Source organism: Salvelinus sp. IW2-2015, linkage group LG5, assembly GCF_002910315.2.
Source record: "Salvelinus sp. IW2-2015 linkage group LG5, ASM291031v2, whole genome shotgun sequence".
In the NCBI taxonomy this organism is placed as follows: Eukaryota; Metazoa; Chordata; class Actinopteri; order Salmoniformes; family Salmonidae; genus Salvelinus; species Salvelinus sp. IW2-2015.
This window is the reverse complement of record NC_036844.1, coordinates 9,749,208-9,770,191: the sequence shown is the minus strand read 5'-3', so window position 1 is coordinate 9,770,191 and position 20,984 is coordinate 9,749,208. Positions and strand designations below refer to the sequence as shown.

The 20,984-nt window shown below is 42.7% G+C and overlaps 1 protein-coding gene across 1 annotated transcript; it reads right to left on the bottom strand.

Annotated features, from left to right (window-relative positions):
- Positions 1-10,018: 10,018 nt before the first annotated feature.
- Positions 10,019-17,266, bottom strand: LOC111963879 (arrestin domain-containing protein 3-like). Its single transcript, XM_023987439.2, has 8 exons — positions 16,802-17,266; positions 13,232-13,313; positions 12,938-13,085; positions 12,404-12,506; positions 11,919-12,175; positions 11,578-11,722; positions 11,339-11,493; positions 10,019-11,237 (listed from the first exon to the last, which is right to left on the bottom strand). Exons 1-8 carry the CDS (start codon positions 17,079-17,081, stop codon positions 11,124-11,126), a joined length of 1,284 nt encoding a protein of 427 aa, XP_023843207.1. The 5' UTR covers positions 17,082-17,266; the 3' UTR covers positions 10,019-11,123.
- Between the last annotated feature and the right edge of the window lie 3,718 nt (positions 17,267-20,984).

The window sequence follows — 20,984 nt, the reverse complement described above, 5'->3', positions numbered from 1 at the left end:
CATCCAACGATCGCTGACCAACGTATGAATAAGAGAAGTGTGCGCCTGCAGCAGTAACACTCCGAATGGACGGCTCAGAAATAGTACAAAATATTTTTACACACTTTAATTATTATACTCAGTTAGGCTTAGTTACCTTTTTACCGAATTAGCAATTCCATATGTGTAAACATTGCTTGTGCAACATGTTAACATTTACATTACATTTAAGTCATTTAGCAGACGCTCTTATCCAGAGCGACTTACAAATTGGGGCATTCACCTTATGATATCCAGTGGAACAACCACTTTACAATAGTGCATCTAACTCTTTTAAGGGGGGGGGGGTTAGAAGGATTACTTTATCCTATCCTAGGTATTCCTTAAAGAGGTGGGTTTCAGGTGTCTCCGGAAGGTGGTGATTGACTCCGCTGACCTGGCGTCGTGAGGGAGTTTGTTCCACCATTGGGGTGCCAGAGCAGCGAACAGTTTTTGACTGGGCTGAGCGGGAACTGTACTTCCTCAGAGGTAGGGAGGCGAGCAGGCCAGAGGTGGATGAACGCAGTGCCTTGTTTGGGTGTAGGCCTGATCAGAGCCTGAAGGTACGGAGGTGCCGTTCCCCTCACAGCTCCGTAGGCAAGCACCATGGTCTTGTAGCGGATGCGAGCTTCAACTGGAAGCCAGTGGAGAGAGCGGAGAGCGGGGTGACGTGAGAGAACTTGGGAAGGTTGAAACACCAGACGGGCTGCGGCGTTCTGGATGAGTTGTAGGGGTTTAATGGCACAGGCAGGGAGCCCAGCCAACAGCGAGTTTCAGTAATCCAGACGGGAGATGCAAGTGCCTGATTAGGACCTGCGCCGCTTCCTGTGTGAGGCAGGGTCGTACTCTGCGAATGTTGTAGAGCATGAACCTACAGGAACGGGTCACCGCCTTGATGTTAGTTGAGAACGACAGGGTTGTCCAGGATCACGCCAAGGTTCTTAGCACTCTGGAGGAGGAACACAATGGAGTTGTCAACTGTGATGGCGAGATCATGGAACGGGCAGTCCTTCCCGGAGGAAGAGCAGCTCGTCTTGCCGAGGTTCAGCTTGAGGTGGTGATCCGTCATCCACACTGATATGTCTCCAGACATGCAGAGATGCGATCGCCACCTGGTTATCAGAGGGGAAAGAGAGAAGATTAATTGTGGTGTCGTCTGCATAGCAATGATAGGAGAGACCATGTGAGGATATGACAGAGCAAGTGGACTTGGTGTATAGCGAGAATAGGAGAGGGCCTAGAACAGAGCCCTGGGGACACCAGTGGTGAGAGCACGTGGTGCGGAGACAGATTCTCGCCACGCCACGTGGTAGGAGCGACCGTCAGGTAGGACGCAATCCAAGCGTTGGGCCGCGCCGGAGATGCCCAACTCGGGAGAGGTGGAGAGGAGGATCTGATGGTCACAGTATCAAAGGCAGCCGATAGGTCTAGAAGGATGAGAGCAGAGGAGAGAGAGTTAGCTTTAGCAGTGCGGAGCGCCTCCGTGACACAGAGAAGAGCAGTCTCAGTTGAATGACTAGTCTTGAAACCTGACTGATTTGGATCAAGAAGGTCATTCTGAGAGAGATAGCAGGAGAGCTGGCCAAGGACGGCACGTTCAAGAGTTTTGGAGAGAAAAGAAAGAAGGGATACTGGTCTGTAGTTGTTGACATCGGAGGGATCGAGTGTAGGTTTTTTCAGAAGGGTGCAACTCTCGCCTCTCTTGAAGACGGAAGGGACGTAGCCAGCGGTCAAGATGAGCGAGGTGAGGTAAGGGAGAAGGTCTCGGAAATGGTCTGGAGAAGAGAGGAGGGGATAGGGTCAAGCTGGCAGGTTGTTGGGCGGCCGGCCGTCACAAGACGCGAGATTTCATCTGGGAGAGAGGGGAGAAAGAGGTCAAAGCACAGGGTAGGGCAGTGTGAGCAGAACCAGCGGTGTCGTTTGACTTAGCAAACGAGGATCGGATGTCGTCGACCTTCTTTACAAAATGGTTGACGAAGTCATCCGCAGAGAGGAGAGAGGGGAGGAGGGGGAGGAGGATTCAGGAGGGAGGAGAAGGTGGCAAAGAGCTTCCTAGGGTTAGAGGCAGATGCTTGGAATTAGAGTGGTAGAAAGTGGCTTTAGCAGCAGAGACAGAAGAGGAGAATGTAGATAGGAGGGAGTGAAAGGATGCCAGGTCCGCAGGGAGGCGAGTTTTCCTCCATTTCCGCGCGCTGCCCGGAGCCCTGTTCTGTGAGCTCGCAATGAGTCGTCGAGCCACGGAGCAGGAGGGGAGACCGAGCCGGCCTGGAGGATAGGGGACATAGAGAGTCAAAGGATGCAGAAAGGGAGGAGAGGAGGGTTGAGGAGGCAGAATCAGGAGATAGGTTGGAGAAGGTTTGAGCAGAGGAAGAGATGATAGGATGGAAGAGGAGAGAGTAGCAGGGGAGAGAGGACGAAGGTTGGGACGGCGCGATACCATCCGAGTAGGGGCAGTGTGGAAGTGTTGATGAGAGCGAGAGGGAAAAGGATACAAGGTAGTGGTCGGAGACTTGGAGGGGGAGTTGCAATGAGATTAGTGGAAGAACAGCATCTAGTAAAGATGAGGTCAAGCATATTGCCTGCCTTGTGAGTAGGGGGAAGTGAGAGGGTGAGGTCAAAAGAGAGAGGAGTGGAAAGAAGGAGGCAGAGAGGAATGAGTCAAAGGTAGACGTGGGAGGTTAAAGTCACCCAGAACTGTGAGAGGTGAGCCATCCTCAGGAAAGGAACTTATCAGGGCGTCAAGCTCATTGATGAACTCTCCAAGGAACCTGGAGGCGATAAATGATAAGGATGTTAAGCTTGAAAGGACTGGTAACTGTGACAGCATGGAATTCAAAGGAGGCGATAGACAGATGGGTCAGGGGAGAAAGAGAGAATGTCCACTTGGAGAGATGAGGATCCCAGTACCACCACCCCGCTGACCAGAAGCTCTCGGGGTGTGCGAGAACACGTGGGCAGACGAGGAGAGAGCAGTAGGAGTAGCAGTGTTATCAGTGGTAATCCATGTTTCCGCGCGTGCCAAGAAGTCGAGGACTGGAGGAAGCATAGGCTGGGATGAACTCTGCCTTGTTGGCCGCAGATCGGCAGTTCCAGAGGCTGCCGGAGACCTGGAACTCCACGTGGGTCGTGCGCGGGGACCACCAGGTTAGAGTGGCGGCGGCCACGCGGTGTGAAGCGTTTGTATGGTCTTGCAGAGAGGAAGAGAGAGGGATAGACAGACACATAGTTGACAGGCTACAGAAGAGGCTACGCTAATGCAAAGGAGATTGGAATGACAAGTGGACTACACGTCTCGAATGTTCAGAAAGTTAAGCTTACGTTGCAAAAAATCTATTGACTAAAATGATATAGTACTGCTGGCTGGTGAAGTAGGCTAGCTAGCAGTGGCTGCGTTGTTGACTTTGTTTGAAAGTGTAGCTGGCTAGGTAACCTCGATAATTACTCTAAACTACACAATTATCTTGGATACAAAGACAGCAAAGACAACTATGTAGCTAGCTAACACTACGCTAATCAAGTYGTTCCTTGTAATGTAATAGTTTCTACTATTCGGTAGAAGTTGGCTAGCTAGCAGTGTTGACTAGGTAGGAGAACGGCAGCGCGGCGGACGRAAATAGCTGGCTAGCTAACCGATAATTACTCTACACTACACAATTATCTTAGATACAAAGACAGCAAAGACAACTATGTAGCTAGCTAACACTACACAAATCAAGTCRTTCCGTTGTTCCGTTGTAATGTAATAGTTTCTAATAGTTTCTACAGTGCTGCTATTCGGTGGCTAGCGGGCTAGCTGGCTAGCTAGCAGTGTTGACTACGTTACGTTAGAAAGACGAAAATAGCTGGCTAGCGAACCTCGATAATTACTCTAAACTACACAATTATCTTTGATACAAAGACGGCTATGTAGCTAGCTAAGATCAAACAAATCAAACCGTTGTACTGTAATGAAATTAAATTAAATGTAATACTACCTGTGGAGCGAAGCGGAATGCGACTACTCGCTCCAACCCGGAAGTGCTAACACCAAATTTTTCACATGTGAAGAGAATAACACCATTTCACCACATTTGAACCTTCAATTCCACATATGAAAGTAAAATGTTCACGTGAATGTTTCTTACGTGTGAAAACGCAAATTTGATTTCCACGTGATATATTTTCACATGTGAAAATGAAATTCCATGTGTGAAAGTGAGATTTTCACATGTGGAGTTTTCTTGCATGTGAAACTGAAAATGTTATTTCCAYGTGATAGATTTTCAATTCCACATGTGAACTTGAGATTTTCACATGAAAAAGTTTTTCACATGTAAAACTACATATCCTCACATGTGAGGTGAGAACATGTTTGTCCTCTCACGTGAAAAGTTGGTGTTAAAATGTAATACATGTGAAAATATGGTTTCATATGTAAATAAGCTGTGATTTCACATGTGAAACTGAAAATTTGAAGTGTTTTTTTTTTACAACGAATGCCTTTCTCAGATACGCACGCTTGGGCAAAGACAGTACAGTGTCAAGATAAAACTGCTACTCCAATAGAAATCTGCGWTCACACTTGTAGGCGATGTCATGRCAACGTTGGCTAGCTGCTAAACTCATCTGTAGAAAAACGTCAACGGGTCTAACGGTCGTCTCGAGCCGAACTGCGAATGTGCAGGCCATCAAATCAAAGCCAGCCGTTCAAAGCCAGCCATCAAATCAAAGCCAGCCGTTCGCGTTAAAGTTGTTTTTGCCCAACAATGCAAGCGTGTCAGATTGCCAATCTCACGAGCTTGGAGTAATAACAAGTTCAACTACTTAAGACATTGACTCAAATCTAGGTTGTGCCTTTAGATTTCGAGAAAATTAACAACTAAAGATGTTTAACTTTTCTCAGTAACTTCTCTAACCCCAAATCCCAGCCTGGTTTGATTAGTCTGTTTAGCAAGCGTCCCCGCAATGTTGCGCCTCTTGGTTTAGAAACTCTATGGCTAGGGCCTTTCTCTATGTGTTTGTGTGGGGGTGGGTGCGTTTGTGCATTGGGAATGGTTCATCAGCACACTTTTTAAAGATCTTTGTCACTCTATCCTGCAGTGCCCATTACAGTATTGCCATAGTATACAGAGTATGACCTAACCCTGAGAATCAGAAAGATGGGTATGGAAGGAGAGGGATGAATAGACGGAAAKAAATAAATGACTTGACAGAAGCCTTGTTTATACTTGGCACTAACACTCATCCGTTGTCCTGATCTTGTCCACATTCTTTAAAATGCTTTATTTATGAATATATTTGATAAACAATACAAAACATCCACAAACATCCACAACATCACCCTTGCCCAGACCAACCTGCTCGCACCCCCATCTCCAGCGCACGCATCACTCTTCGCCACATGGCCTCAAATTGCACCATTTTGTTTCTCTCTGTTGCCCACGCACTTTCAACATTTAGATAATAAAGAATTTTACCTTTCCATTGTGTTAACGATGGAGGATTGGTTGATTTCCAGTTTTTAAGTAAGCGTTTTCTCAAGATCATTGACGAGAAAAGTAATCACTGCACCCTCATATGCCATGTCTTAAAATATGCAGACAGATGGAATAGAAGTACATTTACATTGTAATTCTTCGGACAGTCAACTTTTTAACTACGCCCATAACTTTTGGACTTGTTCCAACATTCCCTCCATCTTGTGCCAATATCAGTTATTTTTAAGCCTTGGTCGCAGTAGTTTCTATTTTTTTCTAAGAGGTTGTCAGTTGGATAGGCTCTCTACCAGGTTTTGTATATCTTACCTATTATATGAACATCCTTTTTTTGACTGAAATAGAGTTCCCTCAAGATTGCTCTGTGGTCCCAAAAACGTTTTAAAAAATGGATATGAAACATTTAAGTTGGATCTATTTGAAAATATCTACATTGGTTAGTCCAAAATTGCTTTTTTATTCTGTCATGGAAATACATGTATTTCCTTTTACCAAGTCATTTATGGTTTCTATGCCTTTAGTTTTCCATGTGGGCCAATTTATCGGTGAATTCTGAAAAGCTATCCAAGGATAGTTCCGTAAGGTTGTGTTTTTAGGGAATGATATTGGTTCTTGTAGAATACGTTTCATTTTCTTCCATACTGTTATAGTGTTCTTAACCATGAAGTTGTTAATGTTCTTAACTTTATCCTTAAAAAATATACACATAAAAAGATTCTGGGGATGAGCATGCAGATCTTCAAGATGTAAGCATTATTCCTCATTAGTGCATTTAACTATACTATTTATTTATCTGTTATTTTAAACGTCGCAAGTAAAAGTATATGTCGCAAGTAATAGCCCTGATTGGTGAGTTGATACAATTCCAAGTCTGGAAGGTTAAAACCACCCTCTGTAAAACTTTCCATTTTATTCTATGAGTTGTATTTGCCCATACAAAGTCGGTTATGACGGAGCATACTTTTTTAAAGAATGYCTTTCGGTGGGGTAATTGGTATTACCGAGAATAAATATAACAACTTTGGGAGCCATGCCATTCTGAAGAGTTTTATTCTACATGTAAGATTTATAGGAATATTGTTCCATTTAATTACATCTGCTGTTATACTGTTAAGGAATGGGATAAAGCTATCATTATATATTTGTTGTTTCTTGTCACTTATTAAGCATCCTAAGAATTTGATATTTTTTTGTGGTACACTTAAAGGATTGCTGTAGATCATGAGTTATTATTTATCTTTTTCCTATTGCCATTATTTCATTGTTTTCCACGTTAATTTTATACCCTGATATTTTTAAGTATTCTGAAATTATTTTTAGCAAGGGGGGGCATTGAGTTTTCAATTATTGGTCAGGTATATCAGAAGATCATCTGAAAATAAGTTTAGTTTATATTCATGTTTACCAATACTGATACTAGTTAGTTTTGGGTCCTGTCTAATTCTTTCTGCAAGCGGTTAATTTGCCAGTGCAAACAGGAGGGGGAAAGAGGACATCCCTGTCTTGTACCCCTTTCTAAAGCAATTTCATCAGATAATGTATTATTTGTGTATATTTTTGCTTTAGGACATTTATATTAGATTTTTATGAAATGTATTATTTCAGCTGGAAAGTTGAAAGCTTCCAAAGTGTTGAATAGAAAAGACCAKTCAATACAGTCAAAAGCCTTTTTGGCATCAACAGCCATTATTGATAAATCTATATCAATATATATTGTGTATTGTATTAAACTGAAATATGTTCTTCTATTTGTTTGTAAATGTCTATTTTTAATCAACCCTGTTTGATATGTATCAAGTCTGGGACGACATTTGCCATTCTATTGCTTATGAGCTTTGTGGTTATTTTATTGTCACAACTGTTGTTTATTTGCGATTTATATGGATTTTCATATAAGCTTTTAAAATGTCATTAATCTCATATATGTTTCTAATTGATGCATTTGTATCTTTAAAAATGATAACTGATTTGGCATGTATTCATTTTGTGAGGGCTGCAAGATGTTTACCTGGTTAATTTGCCATTAAATAGTATGCTTTATTTGAGTTTAACCTGTAGTTGTTGTCGCTCTTCCAAAGTAAAAGATCATATTCCTGCTTAAGTTCAGACATTTTATTTTCTTATTTACCTTGTAAAGGACATCCCGGCCAGCCAATCCCTTGTGAGCTTTTTCTAAAATAGTGATTTATTTTTCTTTAATTTTAATTTCTAACTCAGATTTAAATTTTGCGGAGTAGGAGATTATCATTCCCCTAATGAATGCCTTAAAAGCGTCCCAGATAATTTTGGGACGGCTTTTCTCTGCTCTTTATGTCTAAATTTTTTTATTTTGTATTTTGAAGATTCGCTCTGTTCATTCTCCATATTCTGTCGCTAACTTTATTTTCTGTTGGTATAATTAAGTATGACACTGTCCTGAWCTAATATGGCCAGCTGTTTTTAGTCAAGACTTTCGTGTTTTTCACATAATTTTTTTGTTGTTGTACTGTATGTGTGTTTGTAGTTTTGTTTAATGTTGTGTTAGTGTATGCAAGTTGTTTTGTCTGAAATGTTGTTCCCCCTGCTGCTATTGGACCAGGTCTCTCTTGGAAAAGAGATGTTATCTCAATGAGAAAAAACTGTATAAATAAAGGTTAAAAGTCTCTAATTTAAGGCCTATGTTGGCCTTCCGCATCTGCGGTGGAAGGTGGCCGAGCTACAACGGTGTGTGTCGGACTCCTCTGAAAACGCTCTGTAGCGTCTGAACCGTTTGAGCTACAAACTCATCTGAAGGAAACCCATAGAAACGAATGGAAGTATGGAAGTAGTTTGTGCCAACAAAAATAAAGTGTTAAATATGTGCCCCAATTWAAAAAAAAAAAWATCTGAGCTTTCTTATATCTCCTGGATATAGGACAGACACCTCAGAACCTTATTCCTTATGATTAAAAAACAAAACGTTTTACCCCCCTTTCTCCCCAATTGGTAGTTAGTCCCATCGCTGCAACCGTACGGACTCAGGAGAGGCAAAGGTCATGCGTCCTCCGAAATACAACCTTGCCAAGCGGCACTGCTTCTTGACACACTGCTCACTTAACCAGGAAGCCAGCCCCACCAATGTGTCAGAGGAAACACTGTACAACTGGCGACTGTGTCAGCGTACATGTGCCCGGCCCGCCACAGGAGTCACTAGAGCGCAATGGGACAAGGACATCCCTGCCAGCAAAACCCTCCCCTAACCCAGACGACGCTGGGCCAACTGTGCGTCGCCTCATAGGTCTTCAGGGTCACGGCCGCCTGCGTCATAGCCCGGGATCGAACCCGGATCTGTAGTGACGGCTTAAGCACTGCAGTRCCTTAAACCGCTGCGCCACTCGGGAGGTCCCCTGTGACACRTTTTTTGACTGTCTTTTTTGCCATTTATGAATGTGTTATTCAATGCGTTTCTATGGGCTACAGTAGTAAARGCCAGATTTTATATTTTATCCCCCCCCMMMAAWAAWATRTKGGAAACCCAAAGGGCTCCTTAAATTCCAAATCAAACAGCTAGATAATCTGTGGTATTACCATTTTAAAACAATTCCATGTGTTAGCTTAGTACCCTTAGTATTTTATTTTGTTGTTGTGAATTCTTGAAATCTTGTCCACATTCTGATTCTGCCCACATTTTCCAAAATATGTCTACACATGGTAATAAAATGTGTTTCGCATCCATCGTGTCCGTTTTGTGAGCAGATTTCCTGGTCCCTCCCCTTTTATGCTAACTGTTTGACAGCATTTTTTTTTTAAATAATATGTATTTATTTATTTTAAGACACATATTGATGCCATAACTCAATGGTGCCACTTGTCAATGATTTTAGAAGGTGGKATCATGATTTAAACGGTTTCACTGTCCAGATCTGTCCACATTAAGATTTCCAGACACTGTCTTTTAATCGTTTACACCTGTCTGAAAATGTGGGCACAATCAGAATGTGGATAAAATCAGGACAAAGCCAAAGGATGCATGTTAGAAAATGGGGCTAGAGGTAAAGAGCGAACATGGATGGATAGAGATCAGATTAGATGTAGTGTCAGAGATTAAACTACAGAATCTGTCCAGACCCCAGAATGGAACTAGGTTAGGAGTTAAAATTAGCCTTAGCCAACATCTGTTCTCTTTGTGTGCGGTAAGATACTTACTAGGCTGATTTGAGTGCTTACAAATGTGAACATTCCTGGGACCCATGACGCATGTCTGTTTTGGATTGTCTGCCTGTACAGCTGTGTGTGTGTGTGTACATGTATGTGCGTGAGAAAGAGAGCGAAAGAGCGTGTTGGAGGAGACAACGCTCCCTTGTCCCGTCTGTCTCTCAGACATTGGAATGGAAAGAGAGAGACAGAGAGGGAGGAGAAAGAGAGCGGATAGAGGGGAAGAGAGGGCGGGAGACAAGAGCCCATGAGAGGCAGATCAAACAGACAGCTCTCTCCAAACCCTAATGTAGTGTAGACACAGTGATAGTGGGGCCCAATAACCCTGCTAAAACTAAGGCGTACACAGCTCAAACAGTTTCTACAAAAAGGCTTCTTTATTTCATACAAAGGAAGATCGTGATTGCAGTAATTTCAGTAATGGCAATAATAGTGTCACGTACACAAACATAGAAAAACAAATACAAAAATATTTTGCACTTTGTATCAGTTTGGAAGTAGAGCTAATCTTTGAATTACAATCTCGGGTGGATTGATTTTGTTTTCAAAACCACAATTGACCTGTAAACATTGAAAATGTTTTTTTTATTCTTTATTTTTTACATCTGTCTGTTGCTCTCCCTCTTATGTAATACAGAGCTTCTCCCTGTGTCATATGTCCATATACTACAATCAAACAAGTGATTTGTAGGGTACTGTATCTGTGGAGGGTTTATTGAGGAAAGACACCAGAAAGACAGTGTGAGTGAGTGCTTCACCTGTGTCTGTTACACACTAGTCATTTCACCATGTACGACATTCCCCATTCAAGAAAACCCAAGACACATTAACACATCTCTCTAAAAACGTCTATTTTCATTTGTTTCTTAGTTTGTTCTAAAAGAGTGTGTGTTCGGTTTCTGGTTACGTAGTAATGGTGGTGAGAAGACGACGGACACGTTGCAGCATATATGAGCGTTGAGGAAGAAAAGCTGTGGAAGTCAAGTAGACAAACAACRAGAAAGGCATGTGCAAAATTCACTCTGAGGCTGGAGGAGATTCCTGACCACTGTTTCCAACAGTGGATTGTCTCCCTTTTCTTCTTCCCCTCTTCTCCTTTCTAGTCTTAGATGTGCCATGTAATGGTCATATGTATCAGAAGCTGGGTCTAGGCACTATCTGTTCATCCTGACCAGCAGAAAACCGCCATGTTGGTCAGACTGAGGCATCTCCTGGCCTCTCCACACAGTGTCTCTCGCAGCTGACACCCCTGTGTCTGTTAACATCAATGGACCCCATCCTGAGGAAACTAAGGATGAGACGGCCATGTTGGTCCCACTTCAGGGGGCTGTAGCAGCGGCCATGTTGGATCCATCTRTAGGTGACTGGCTCCAGTAGGGGGCTATAATGGAGGCCATGTTGGATCCATCAGTAGGTGACTGGCTCCAGTAGGGGGCTATAATGGTGGCCATGTTGGGTTCACCTGTATGTGTAGTTGCCTGTTTGCTCTGAGCAGGTCAGTGTTGTCCTCAGCGAGAGGGTCAGGGGTCGGGTCTCCTGACCACCACAGCTCGGCTCTGGGTTAGGGTCAACCTGAGGAACACAGAGAGAGATTAGGCCAGTTTGACCTACAATAGTGTGTATGTACAGTATGTACGTGCATGCGTGGTGTGTGTGTGTGTGGGTGAGTGTACCTCAGAGTAGAGCGGTGGGGGCTGGAATCTGAACTCTGTGATGTAAGCTTGCAGCGTTCCCTGGCCCTCTTGGTTGACCTCTAACCCCTCACAGCGCTCCAGACAGCCCCGCCTCTGCTCCTCTGTCACCGCCAGGTCACTGTAGCTGGGGGGAGCTGTGAATACACACACGACATGCAATTAACATGGGAGAACACACAAACACACACACACACTCCACACACAGGTGTATGTCGTACCCTCAGGTCTCTCTGGCCAGCTGACGGTACAACAGTAGCTGCTGATGCTGCTGGTTCGACTGGTGAATGCGTGGAGGGGGATGGTACCGATCACCAACGGCAACGACAGAGACAGGTTCAACCCCCCAGGGATGTCCACATACACCTGAGAGAGAGAGGGAGAGATAGATATTATCTTATTTACAGCCCACATTTTGATACACTGTAACTTTTACAATACATGACTGGAAAGTACCTTCTAAACCGGTTAGATTTTAGGAGGCATTTATTTATTTCCTATTCTCCCATATTAACACATGTATTACCATATCAACTATACTATGTTTATTATCATTCCTCACCATCAGTGAGTACTCCACTCTGATGAGTGGACAGTCCAGGATGGATGGGGAGACCGGGGGTATGTGGAGCAGTTTTCCGTCCCAGCTCTGGCTCTTCCCCTGGGGCAGGGTGTCCCCACGCAGGGCCGCCACCTGCTGCTGGAGCTGTCGAGCCTTGCCCTTAGCGAAGTAGGTCTGGGTCTGGCACAGCGCTGCCTTGGGCACCACCACCCTGGACGAACAGTTCTCCACCTCCGCAAAGATCTGGAGGGACTCACCTAAGAGAGGAGGATAGGAGAAAAAGGCKGAGATGGGGGAGGTGTGGGTACGGGACTGTGTGTGTGTGTGGTGTCCTGAGAATACCTCTCAGCGCAGTATTTATAGCTGCAGTGCTGTAAGTTCCCTCTGGGGTTTGAGCATGTTGTGTTGTGAAACATTCTGAGCAGTGTGTGGTTAGATTGAGCGGAAATCATCGTTAGCCAATCAACGTGTGTGTGTTTTCTCACCTGGTGTGTATCCTTTCCTCTCTATCTTGGCGCTGAGTGAGATGGGTCCCGAGGCACAGAACCAGCAACACAGGGTCTTGTCCTTAGTGCCAGCTTGAGGGGCCTATACGCACAGAAATGGCAAAGTCACAAATTGCCGTGTGTGACAGCTTGTGTGTGTGTGTACACGTGGGAACATTTTGTGTGTTCCCACAAGTTCAAATGCTATTTCTAGGTGGTTTAGGGTTAAGGTTAGAATTAGTGTTAGAATTAGGTTTAGGGTTAGGAGCTAGTGTTAGGAGCTAGGGTTAGGAGCTAGGTTTAGGGTTAGTTTTAGGGCTAGGAGCTAGGGTTAGGAGCTAGGGTTAGTAGCAGGTTTAGGAGCTAGGGTTAGGTTTAGGAGCTAGGGTTAGGAGCTTGGGTTGGTTTTAGGATTAGGCGCTAGGGTTAGGTTTTTTGGGTCACGGTAAAAGTACGGGTTAGGGGTTAGGGAAAATAGGATTTTGAATGGGACTGAATTGTGTGTCTCCATTTTGAATGGTGTGTATTCCTCACCAGCAGCAGTGGTGTGTTGATGTCAATGTGTTCAAAGACAGTGAACTCTTTCTTGACTCTGACAGGCAGCAGCCATGGTCTGTAGAGCTCTGCTCTCACCCAGTACCTCACACTGCCATGCTTCCCTTCAAACGACGTGGCCAGGGGCCTGAGAGAGGGTGACGAGGGGAGAGAGGAAATTGGTTCATAGGATTAGACTTCTTACAGGTCTATCTTTAGATATGATTCCATATTTGGGTTTCGGATTTTATGTTATGGCTGTTATAGGTTTGTGTGTGTACATCTGTTACGTACATCTGTGGTAGCAGGAAGCTGAACGCAAACTCGTGTAATCCTGTGTTGAGAACAGTCAGGGCCTCCTCTGGACTGTCTTCATCTGAAACACAGGAGAACAAGATTCCAAATACCATACCTGACGCACACACCACAGTGTACACACGCATAGACACGCACCCACCATTTAATTTCATTGTATCATGTTGCGATTTCAAGTTGCCTAGTGCTTTCAAGTGCCTCAGTCCAAGGCAACACCAAGATAATAAATGTTGTACGACACATAAAAAATACTTTGACACATAACCACACATAAAAAATACTTTATAGCACATACAACCCAGGCATTGTGTTCAATTTCAATATTACCCAGTCATGTCGTCAATGCATGAAATACAAAATGGCATTTAATTTAATCCATGAACACTTCAGACAGTACAGAGAAGACACACCCAGGCAGAGGAAGCATGAATTCCCTTTCACTTCCTCAATCTACATGTTACTGATTAATGTTTATGTTGATGTGTGTATAGATCTGTTTCCTGCCACCTCGGTACTCCCGCATGTTATCTTGTCAGCAGAGAACATTGTGGGTGTGTGTGTGTAGAGAACATTGTGTGGGTGTGTGTGGTTGTCAAGTCACACCGGCAGAGTGAGGAGAGCAGGCGCATACCGGTATGAACCAGAATGAGCAGTGGATTTTCAGCCGGCTACTCCACCGCAACATTACTACTCAGCCTCCCATTGGAACAAAGCTAGCCTGGTCCCGCCCCTCGACTAAGGCCCTTTATGAATGACCATGTGTTCTGTAATATGGGAGGATGGAGAGACAGAAAGAAACGGAGACAGGGAGCGATATACAGGGAGGAGGGAAAGAGAAAGGGAGGGAGAGACAGAGGGGGAGAGATTTCACCAAAAACCCTCATGCCATGCAGCAGTAAAAGCAGCCATGTTATTCTCACAGACAAACAGAGAGCCAGCAGAGATGGACTGTAGTATTTGAGATAAATAAAGAGGGACTCGAGAGCAGGTACATTTATGCATCTTTATTAAAAACCAACAGCATGTTTTATTTTACAAATTCATCAGAGGCAATCAGTCAATCAACACAGCATCAATGAGGGTTATTACAGTACAACAAAAACTAGGAAAACATCAAAAACTAATAAACACTTGCAAAAATGTCTAAAAACCTGTTGTTGCTTTGTCATTATGGGGTATTATGTGTAGATTGATGAGGAAAAACATTTATTCAATCAATTTTAGAATATGGCTGTAACATAACAAAATGTGGAAAAAGTGAAGGGGTCTGAATACTTTCCGAATGCACTGTACTTCAACACAAAGTGAGATAAAAGCAGTGTAGCCGGCAGGCAGCTTTGGTCCAGGAGAGCTACAGCCCAGCACTAACACACCTGGGTCTACAGATGTAGGGTCTTAATTTGAGCCAGATTGCTACAGCAGGAAAGTAATCCAGCAGCAACAGGAAATATGGATTATTATTAATTGACATTTTTGCCGGGATCAGTATAAGGGAAAATAAAGTCTGAAATTTCAACRTGGAAATTACAAACTTCAGAAGCCTTTTTACTTCTAATACACTACAGGTTTAAAATGTCCTGCATTACACATATGTACTATTTAGACCACTATTAGTTCAATAGGGTGAGTTAGTGTGGACCTGGAACACAAGCCTGCATACCATGTAGCTTTCCAGGTTCAAATCTGTTGCACACCTCTGAGGTAAACAGATAATCAGCACATACATGACATCATTTACCAGCCARCTACATACAGATTTAGGATCTTATTTTGAGCCAGTTTGCTACATCTGAAAACAATCCGGCAGCAACAGGAAATATGAATTATTATGTGGATTATAATTAATAGACATTTTTTGAAGGGGTTGATACATTTTTCACAAGGGAAAATCAAGTCTGAAATTTCAAAGTGGAAATTACAAACTTCAGATGCCCTTTAAACCTAACTGTAAAAACTGTCCTGCATTGCAGGAAGGTCCTCCTTCAAGACGGTGATCAAATGAAGATCCTACATCTGTAATGAACCCTTCTGATTAACATTGTTTTCATAAAGGCTATTCTGAATTTAGGGTACCGGTAGGTTCGGTGAGTCGCTGAGAAGGCAACCAATCTTCTGCTGGAGGTCTTGGTGATGTCATATTGTGGTGGATAAAATGCTCTCGAGAAAATATTGCTTCAGCTCTCAGACATTACCCTGGCAACGACAGCTTGATTCGCCCACACAGAGGTGCATTTACTGTCCTAATTATGARATCGGACTTACTCTGCCATATATGTTTGTATTGCTGTCTTATGTCAAGAGTGTATTTTTATTACGGGTGTATACTAACTATGGGATTGTTTTTCCTTTAAATCTCTTGGTGTTGTTATGCCCTGTAAAGATGCTGAATTAATCCTAGCTGTATCAGTTTACATGTCCCACTAGAACAGCTATTATGCAAATATCACTGGGACTTTTGTTACAGACTGAAACTGGACCTCAGTAGCCTAGTAGGGTACTACTCTGAATTTTATCTTTGGTCATTGCAATGATAACTTTCTTAAAATATAGTAACTGTTGATGTAACATATCAATTACTTTATGAGGATAGGCCTATGTATTTTTTAGGCAATATATATATATATATATATATATATTAGTTTTACAGTACACTATGGAAATGTAACAGCAAATTGAAGACACATTTGCATGCTTTAGAATTGTCATTTCCTTAGAAGCAATGACGTCATCCTATATACACGTGGGAGTTCCGACCAATCAGAGGCGACAGAGATTTGTCTCCCCCCGTGCGTCCCTCAGCCAGTTTGTGAACAGGTTTGAACCGCTTCTAACAAAGGGAGTAAACTTCAGGATGTTATCAGCGAAAGAATGCTCCTGATAAAATTGTACAACTAAAACAGTAATAAACGTCGAAAATATTCCAACTTCAACCGCTTTCGGTTAGATTAGCCCAATCAGGTCAAATTCGGACTAAATTCTACGGTTTCTTCCCTCACCACATAAAACGCAAAGACGGCGTTATCAACTTGTTATGACTGTTAAATCTGAATAAAAACACAACTACTGTAGAATCTACATTAATTGTAATGTGTCACAATAAAACATAAATGTATCAAATATTTATGTCCCATCATGCGTTATTAAACAGCCTAAATTGGACGAGGAAAACCTATGCATTACACCAGGACTATCTGGTCGCATCAGGACCACTATCCCACCTGACTGAAAGAACTCAACGGGGCACACATAATGACATTTGTCATTTGTTCCAATCAATGTGTGATGTGTGTGTTATGCAGTTTATGTGAAATTGAAACCACCATCACTCGTAACTTACACATGGCGTAGCCTATAACCACAGCAATGGCACTGCAGAGCTCCCTAACATAGCAGGAACCGGTGATGTACAACCGTGTTCCATTTCTAGGTTATCCATTTATTTCAGATCAACCTGAACTAGGCCAACACTATCCATATAGCCTACTCTCAAAATGATGCCAGCACATCTCTGTGAGAATGAGTGGTAATTATGATGTGGTTGTCCCTTACCTCTCTCCTCTCCTATTAACGTGTCGCTATGGTTTAAGTATTCCACCTCCTCGGTGTAATTCTGAGTGTAGGCAGTGTTGGCCCCAGCGTTGCGGGACTCTGTCCACCGCACCTTGGCTACTCCTCTGGCGGTTATGTTCAGCGTTTTGACGCGAACCTCGCCTGCGACTTCGATGATCACCCTCCCGGATACAGAATCACCACCGGAGTAAACAGGAACATTGTTGTCGTTGAGATAGTCGAAGCAGACGGCTAAAGTCTTCACCTTGCCCAGCACCATGGTGTTAGAAAAAGAGCGTATAAGAAATCATTTAGAAATCCCCACACACACCACCCACGGCCACTCTATTGCACAGCATAGAGGCTGCGCCCTGCGGGCTGGGTCAGTGGTCCTCTCGCTGGCGGTTCGTATATGTGTCAGCGGTAACAGTGGCTGGTAGCTCCTCGCATCCTTTCTAATGTGCCCTCTGCTTTCTAGTATGAGCTAGTGATTGGTCGTTCGCGAATTAACGACTCGTTTTGAACGGATCTTTTTGGTGAACGTCGGGAACCAAATCGCATGTGTGAAAGAGCCGTTCATTTGGCTCCCTGGTTTGCATAGGTCTACAGCTAGGCTATAGGCTACTGCTTTTTGAACGATTATATTTATAACATGAACGATTGTGAACAGGTTTGATGTAACAGCAAATTGAAGACAAATATATATTGAAGACTAATATATATATATATATATTGCCTAAAAAATACATAGGCCAATTCTCATAAAGTAATTGATATGTTACATCAACAGTTACTATATTTTAAGAAAGTTATCATTGCAATTCCCACATTTGAACGATATAATCGTTCATGTTCTGACAATGTTATAAAAACATTTTCGGAAGATGGTAATTCCTCATTGCAGGAACAAAAGGTCCAAGTGACAGGAGAGCCTCATTATGGTCCACACTTTATTTTTGCATTGTGTAAAAAAACAACACCAGCGAGCTAATTTCGTCAGTTAAAAATGTATTTCAACTCACAGTTTARACATCTGCTATTTTTTCATGGTTTGTCATACATGTTTAAGCACTACTGAACGAAGAGCTGTTTGGGAGCCATCTGAACGGCTCTTTTATGTGAATGGAGCCAACATTTTCGGTTCATCGAAAAAAGACATGGGTTTACGGTCCACACACTTAAAAGACACACTATCCCCTCTGCCCTCAAATTAAGTGGACACTTCTGATGACGTGTCATGACGTCTAACGAGTATACACTTACAGGGCAAGGGGCGAGGGAGAAAGGAATTAATTTTAAATGGACCACCCTTGGCCGGAAATTCGTCACTCCTTCATCCCGCGATGATTGCCCCCCGAACACACCCCAACCCCTCTTTTTATGCTGCTGCTACTCTCTGTTTATCATATATGCATAGTCACTTTAACTATACATTCATGTACATACTACCTCAAACAGCCTGACTAACCGGTGTCTGTATGTAGCCTCGCTACTTTTATAGCCTCCTAACTGTATATAGCCTGTCTTTTTACTGTTGTTTTATTTCTTTACTTACCTATTCATCTAATACCTTTTCTTGCACCATTTGTTAGAGCCTGTAAGTAAGCGTTTCACTGTAAGGTCTACTACACCTGTTGTATTCGGCACGCGTGACAAATAAACTTTGATTTGATTTGATTTTGTTTTCAGCCACCAGCGGCTTGTGGGTGCTTTATATGCGCTACAGTCAATGATGAGTGCATGTCTACTTACATTAAATATATAATTATTAATTTACGCCTACTGTATGATCGCTAGCTAATTAATTAGCTAACTAACGTTAGCCTGCCTAGCTGGAACGTCTGAGGAAGGAAAATGTTTTATTTCTACAATTTCCAAAATAAAACATATTTACATTTTATGAGAAGTGTTTGTGCCATCATGTGCATTAGTAGCACAATTTCTAACTTATTTGGATTCATTTTTATTTACACTTGTATGTTGACTTCTCCATTGATGTTGTTTTAAAGTTTTCACTGACTTTTCTTAGCGGATGTACAATCATTGTGAATTTAATTATGGGGAGTTTCAGGCCCCAGAGTGAACATAATTGTACAATCGCAGAGCCGACTAAAAACGAGGGCTGAGGGACTTACGTTGCAAACTTCCCTTGCTTGGCTAATCATTTGGACCGCCCTCCCAGATGGCCACGGGATTCCCCCAAGGGCATAAGGCGAGGGTAATTGGATGTGGGTGTGTCTTTTAAGTGTTTGAACCGCTAACTTGGAATTCCCATGCTGCAACCTGAACTCAGGTGTAGATGTAACATAGTAAATGTAAATCCAGGACATACCAATTTGTAAAATATCTAATGTTTCGTATGGTATGTATTCATTTGTCAATCTCCATCATCCATTTCACATGATATGTTGCAAATTACATTTTGTGTGATCTGTGAAGAATTGTAATTTGTACAATATGTTACGAAATCGCAAAAAGTATATATGTTACGAATTCCAATTTGTTGTGGCTAACATTACCTAGGTAGCGAATGCTAACGTTCGCTAGGTAGCTAATCGTAGCTAGGCTAGGGTTAAGGTTAGGGGAAGGGTTAGCTAATGCTAAGTACTGTAGTTGCAACGTAGGTAAAAAGTAGTAAGAAGTTGCAAAGTTGCTAATTCGGCAAAATGCTAAAGTTGTCCATGATGAGCATCAACATGCAACCTTTGGGTTACTAGATGTTCGCGTTATACGCTTACCCATCCACCGTGCTTTAATTTTTGCCTCATTTGAGGGTCTTGGATTTGCTTTTACTATGTTTCGTCTACTCTATGAGACCAGACTGCATCACTAGTATGAGCTGCTCCATGTCTCAAAGCTCTTAAAGAGCGACTGCCACTAAAAAGTAACTAATCCCTTTGAAAACGGTCAATGTGGTATCAAAATGAGTCAGAAACATTTATTCTAGTGCCAAAATTGACTACAAAGTGTAAATAGGATAATTTGACATGAAGTCAGTCTCATCTAAAAAGGAGTTTGGAACCTCAGTGAGTCACAACGAGTAAATTAAGGTTGCGTTTTAATTACAAATATGTCAACAAATCATACCCCTTTTGGCAAAAGCCATGCGCAAATCAAATTGAGGGGGATTATTTAAAATACTCTGAAGAGGTATGGTTTCAAGTGTCTTTTGAAGATGGGCAAGGACTCTGCTGTCCTAGTTGATGCGAGCTTCAACTGGAAGCCAGTGGAATGTGCGGAGTAGTGGGGTGACATTGGAGAACTTGAGAAGGTTTAACTTATCTAACGACGTCAGATATCGTTATTGCTGCTTATGTAGCTAGGTACCTAACTTTTGATTAGGCAAGGCAAGCTAGATAAGGTTTTACGTAATGTTAGCATAACTAGCTAACTACTTCATTACAACTTAGGTCGTATAGCTCAAACAAGTGTATTGTCTATACTGCTGGTTATGTAACGTTATTATTGATAATGCTGCGGGCTGGGTCAGTGGTCTTCTCGCTGGCGGTTCGTATATGTGTCAGCGGTATCTCCTCGCATCCTCCCAGTGCGATCCTTTCTAATGTGTCCTCTGCTTTCTAGTATGAGTTAGTGATTGGTCGTTCGTGAATTAACGACTCGTTTTAAACGGATCTTTTTGGTGAACGTCGGGAACCAAATTGCATGTGTGAAAGAGCCGTTCATTTGGCTCCCTGATTTGCTTAGGCCTACAGCTAGGCTACAGGCTACTGCTTTTTGAACGATTATCTGTAGATACGTTATAAAAACATTTTCGGAAGATGGTAATTCCTCATTGCAGGAACAAAAGGTCCAAGTGACGAGAGAGCCTCATTATGGTCCACACTTTATTTTTGCATTGTGTAAAAAAACAACACCAGCGAGCTAATTTCGTCAGTTAAAAATGTATTTCAACTCACAGTTTAGACATCTGCTATTTTTCATGGTTTTTCATACATGTTTAATTAAGCACTACTGAACGAAGAGCTGTTTGGGAGCCATCTAAACGGCTCTTTTATGTGAATGGAGCCAACATTTCCGGTTCATCGAAAAAAGACATGGGTTTACGGTCCAAACACTTAAGACACACCCTATCCCCTCAGCCCTCAAATTAAGTGGACACTTCTGATGACGTGTTATGACGTCTGACGAGTATACACTTGCAGGGCGAGGGAGGAAGTAATGG

Bases quoted from the DNA above. Each gene is read 5' to 3' on its own strand.
- LOC111963879 (XM_023987439.2), bottom strand. From the start codon at position 17,081: ATGGTGCTGGGCAAGGTGAAGACTTTAGCCGTCTGCTTCGACTATCTC. The intron at 13,314-16,801 runs GTAAGGGACAAC...CCTGTGTTTCAG, and splicing joins GTTAATAGGAGAGGAGAGAG to ATGAAGACAGTCCAGAGGAG. The intron at 12,176-12,403 runs GTGAGAAAACAC...CTCCTCTCTTAG, and splicing joins GAGGAAAGGATACACACCAG to GTGAGTCCCTCCAGATCTTT.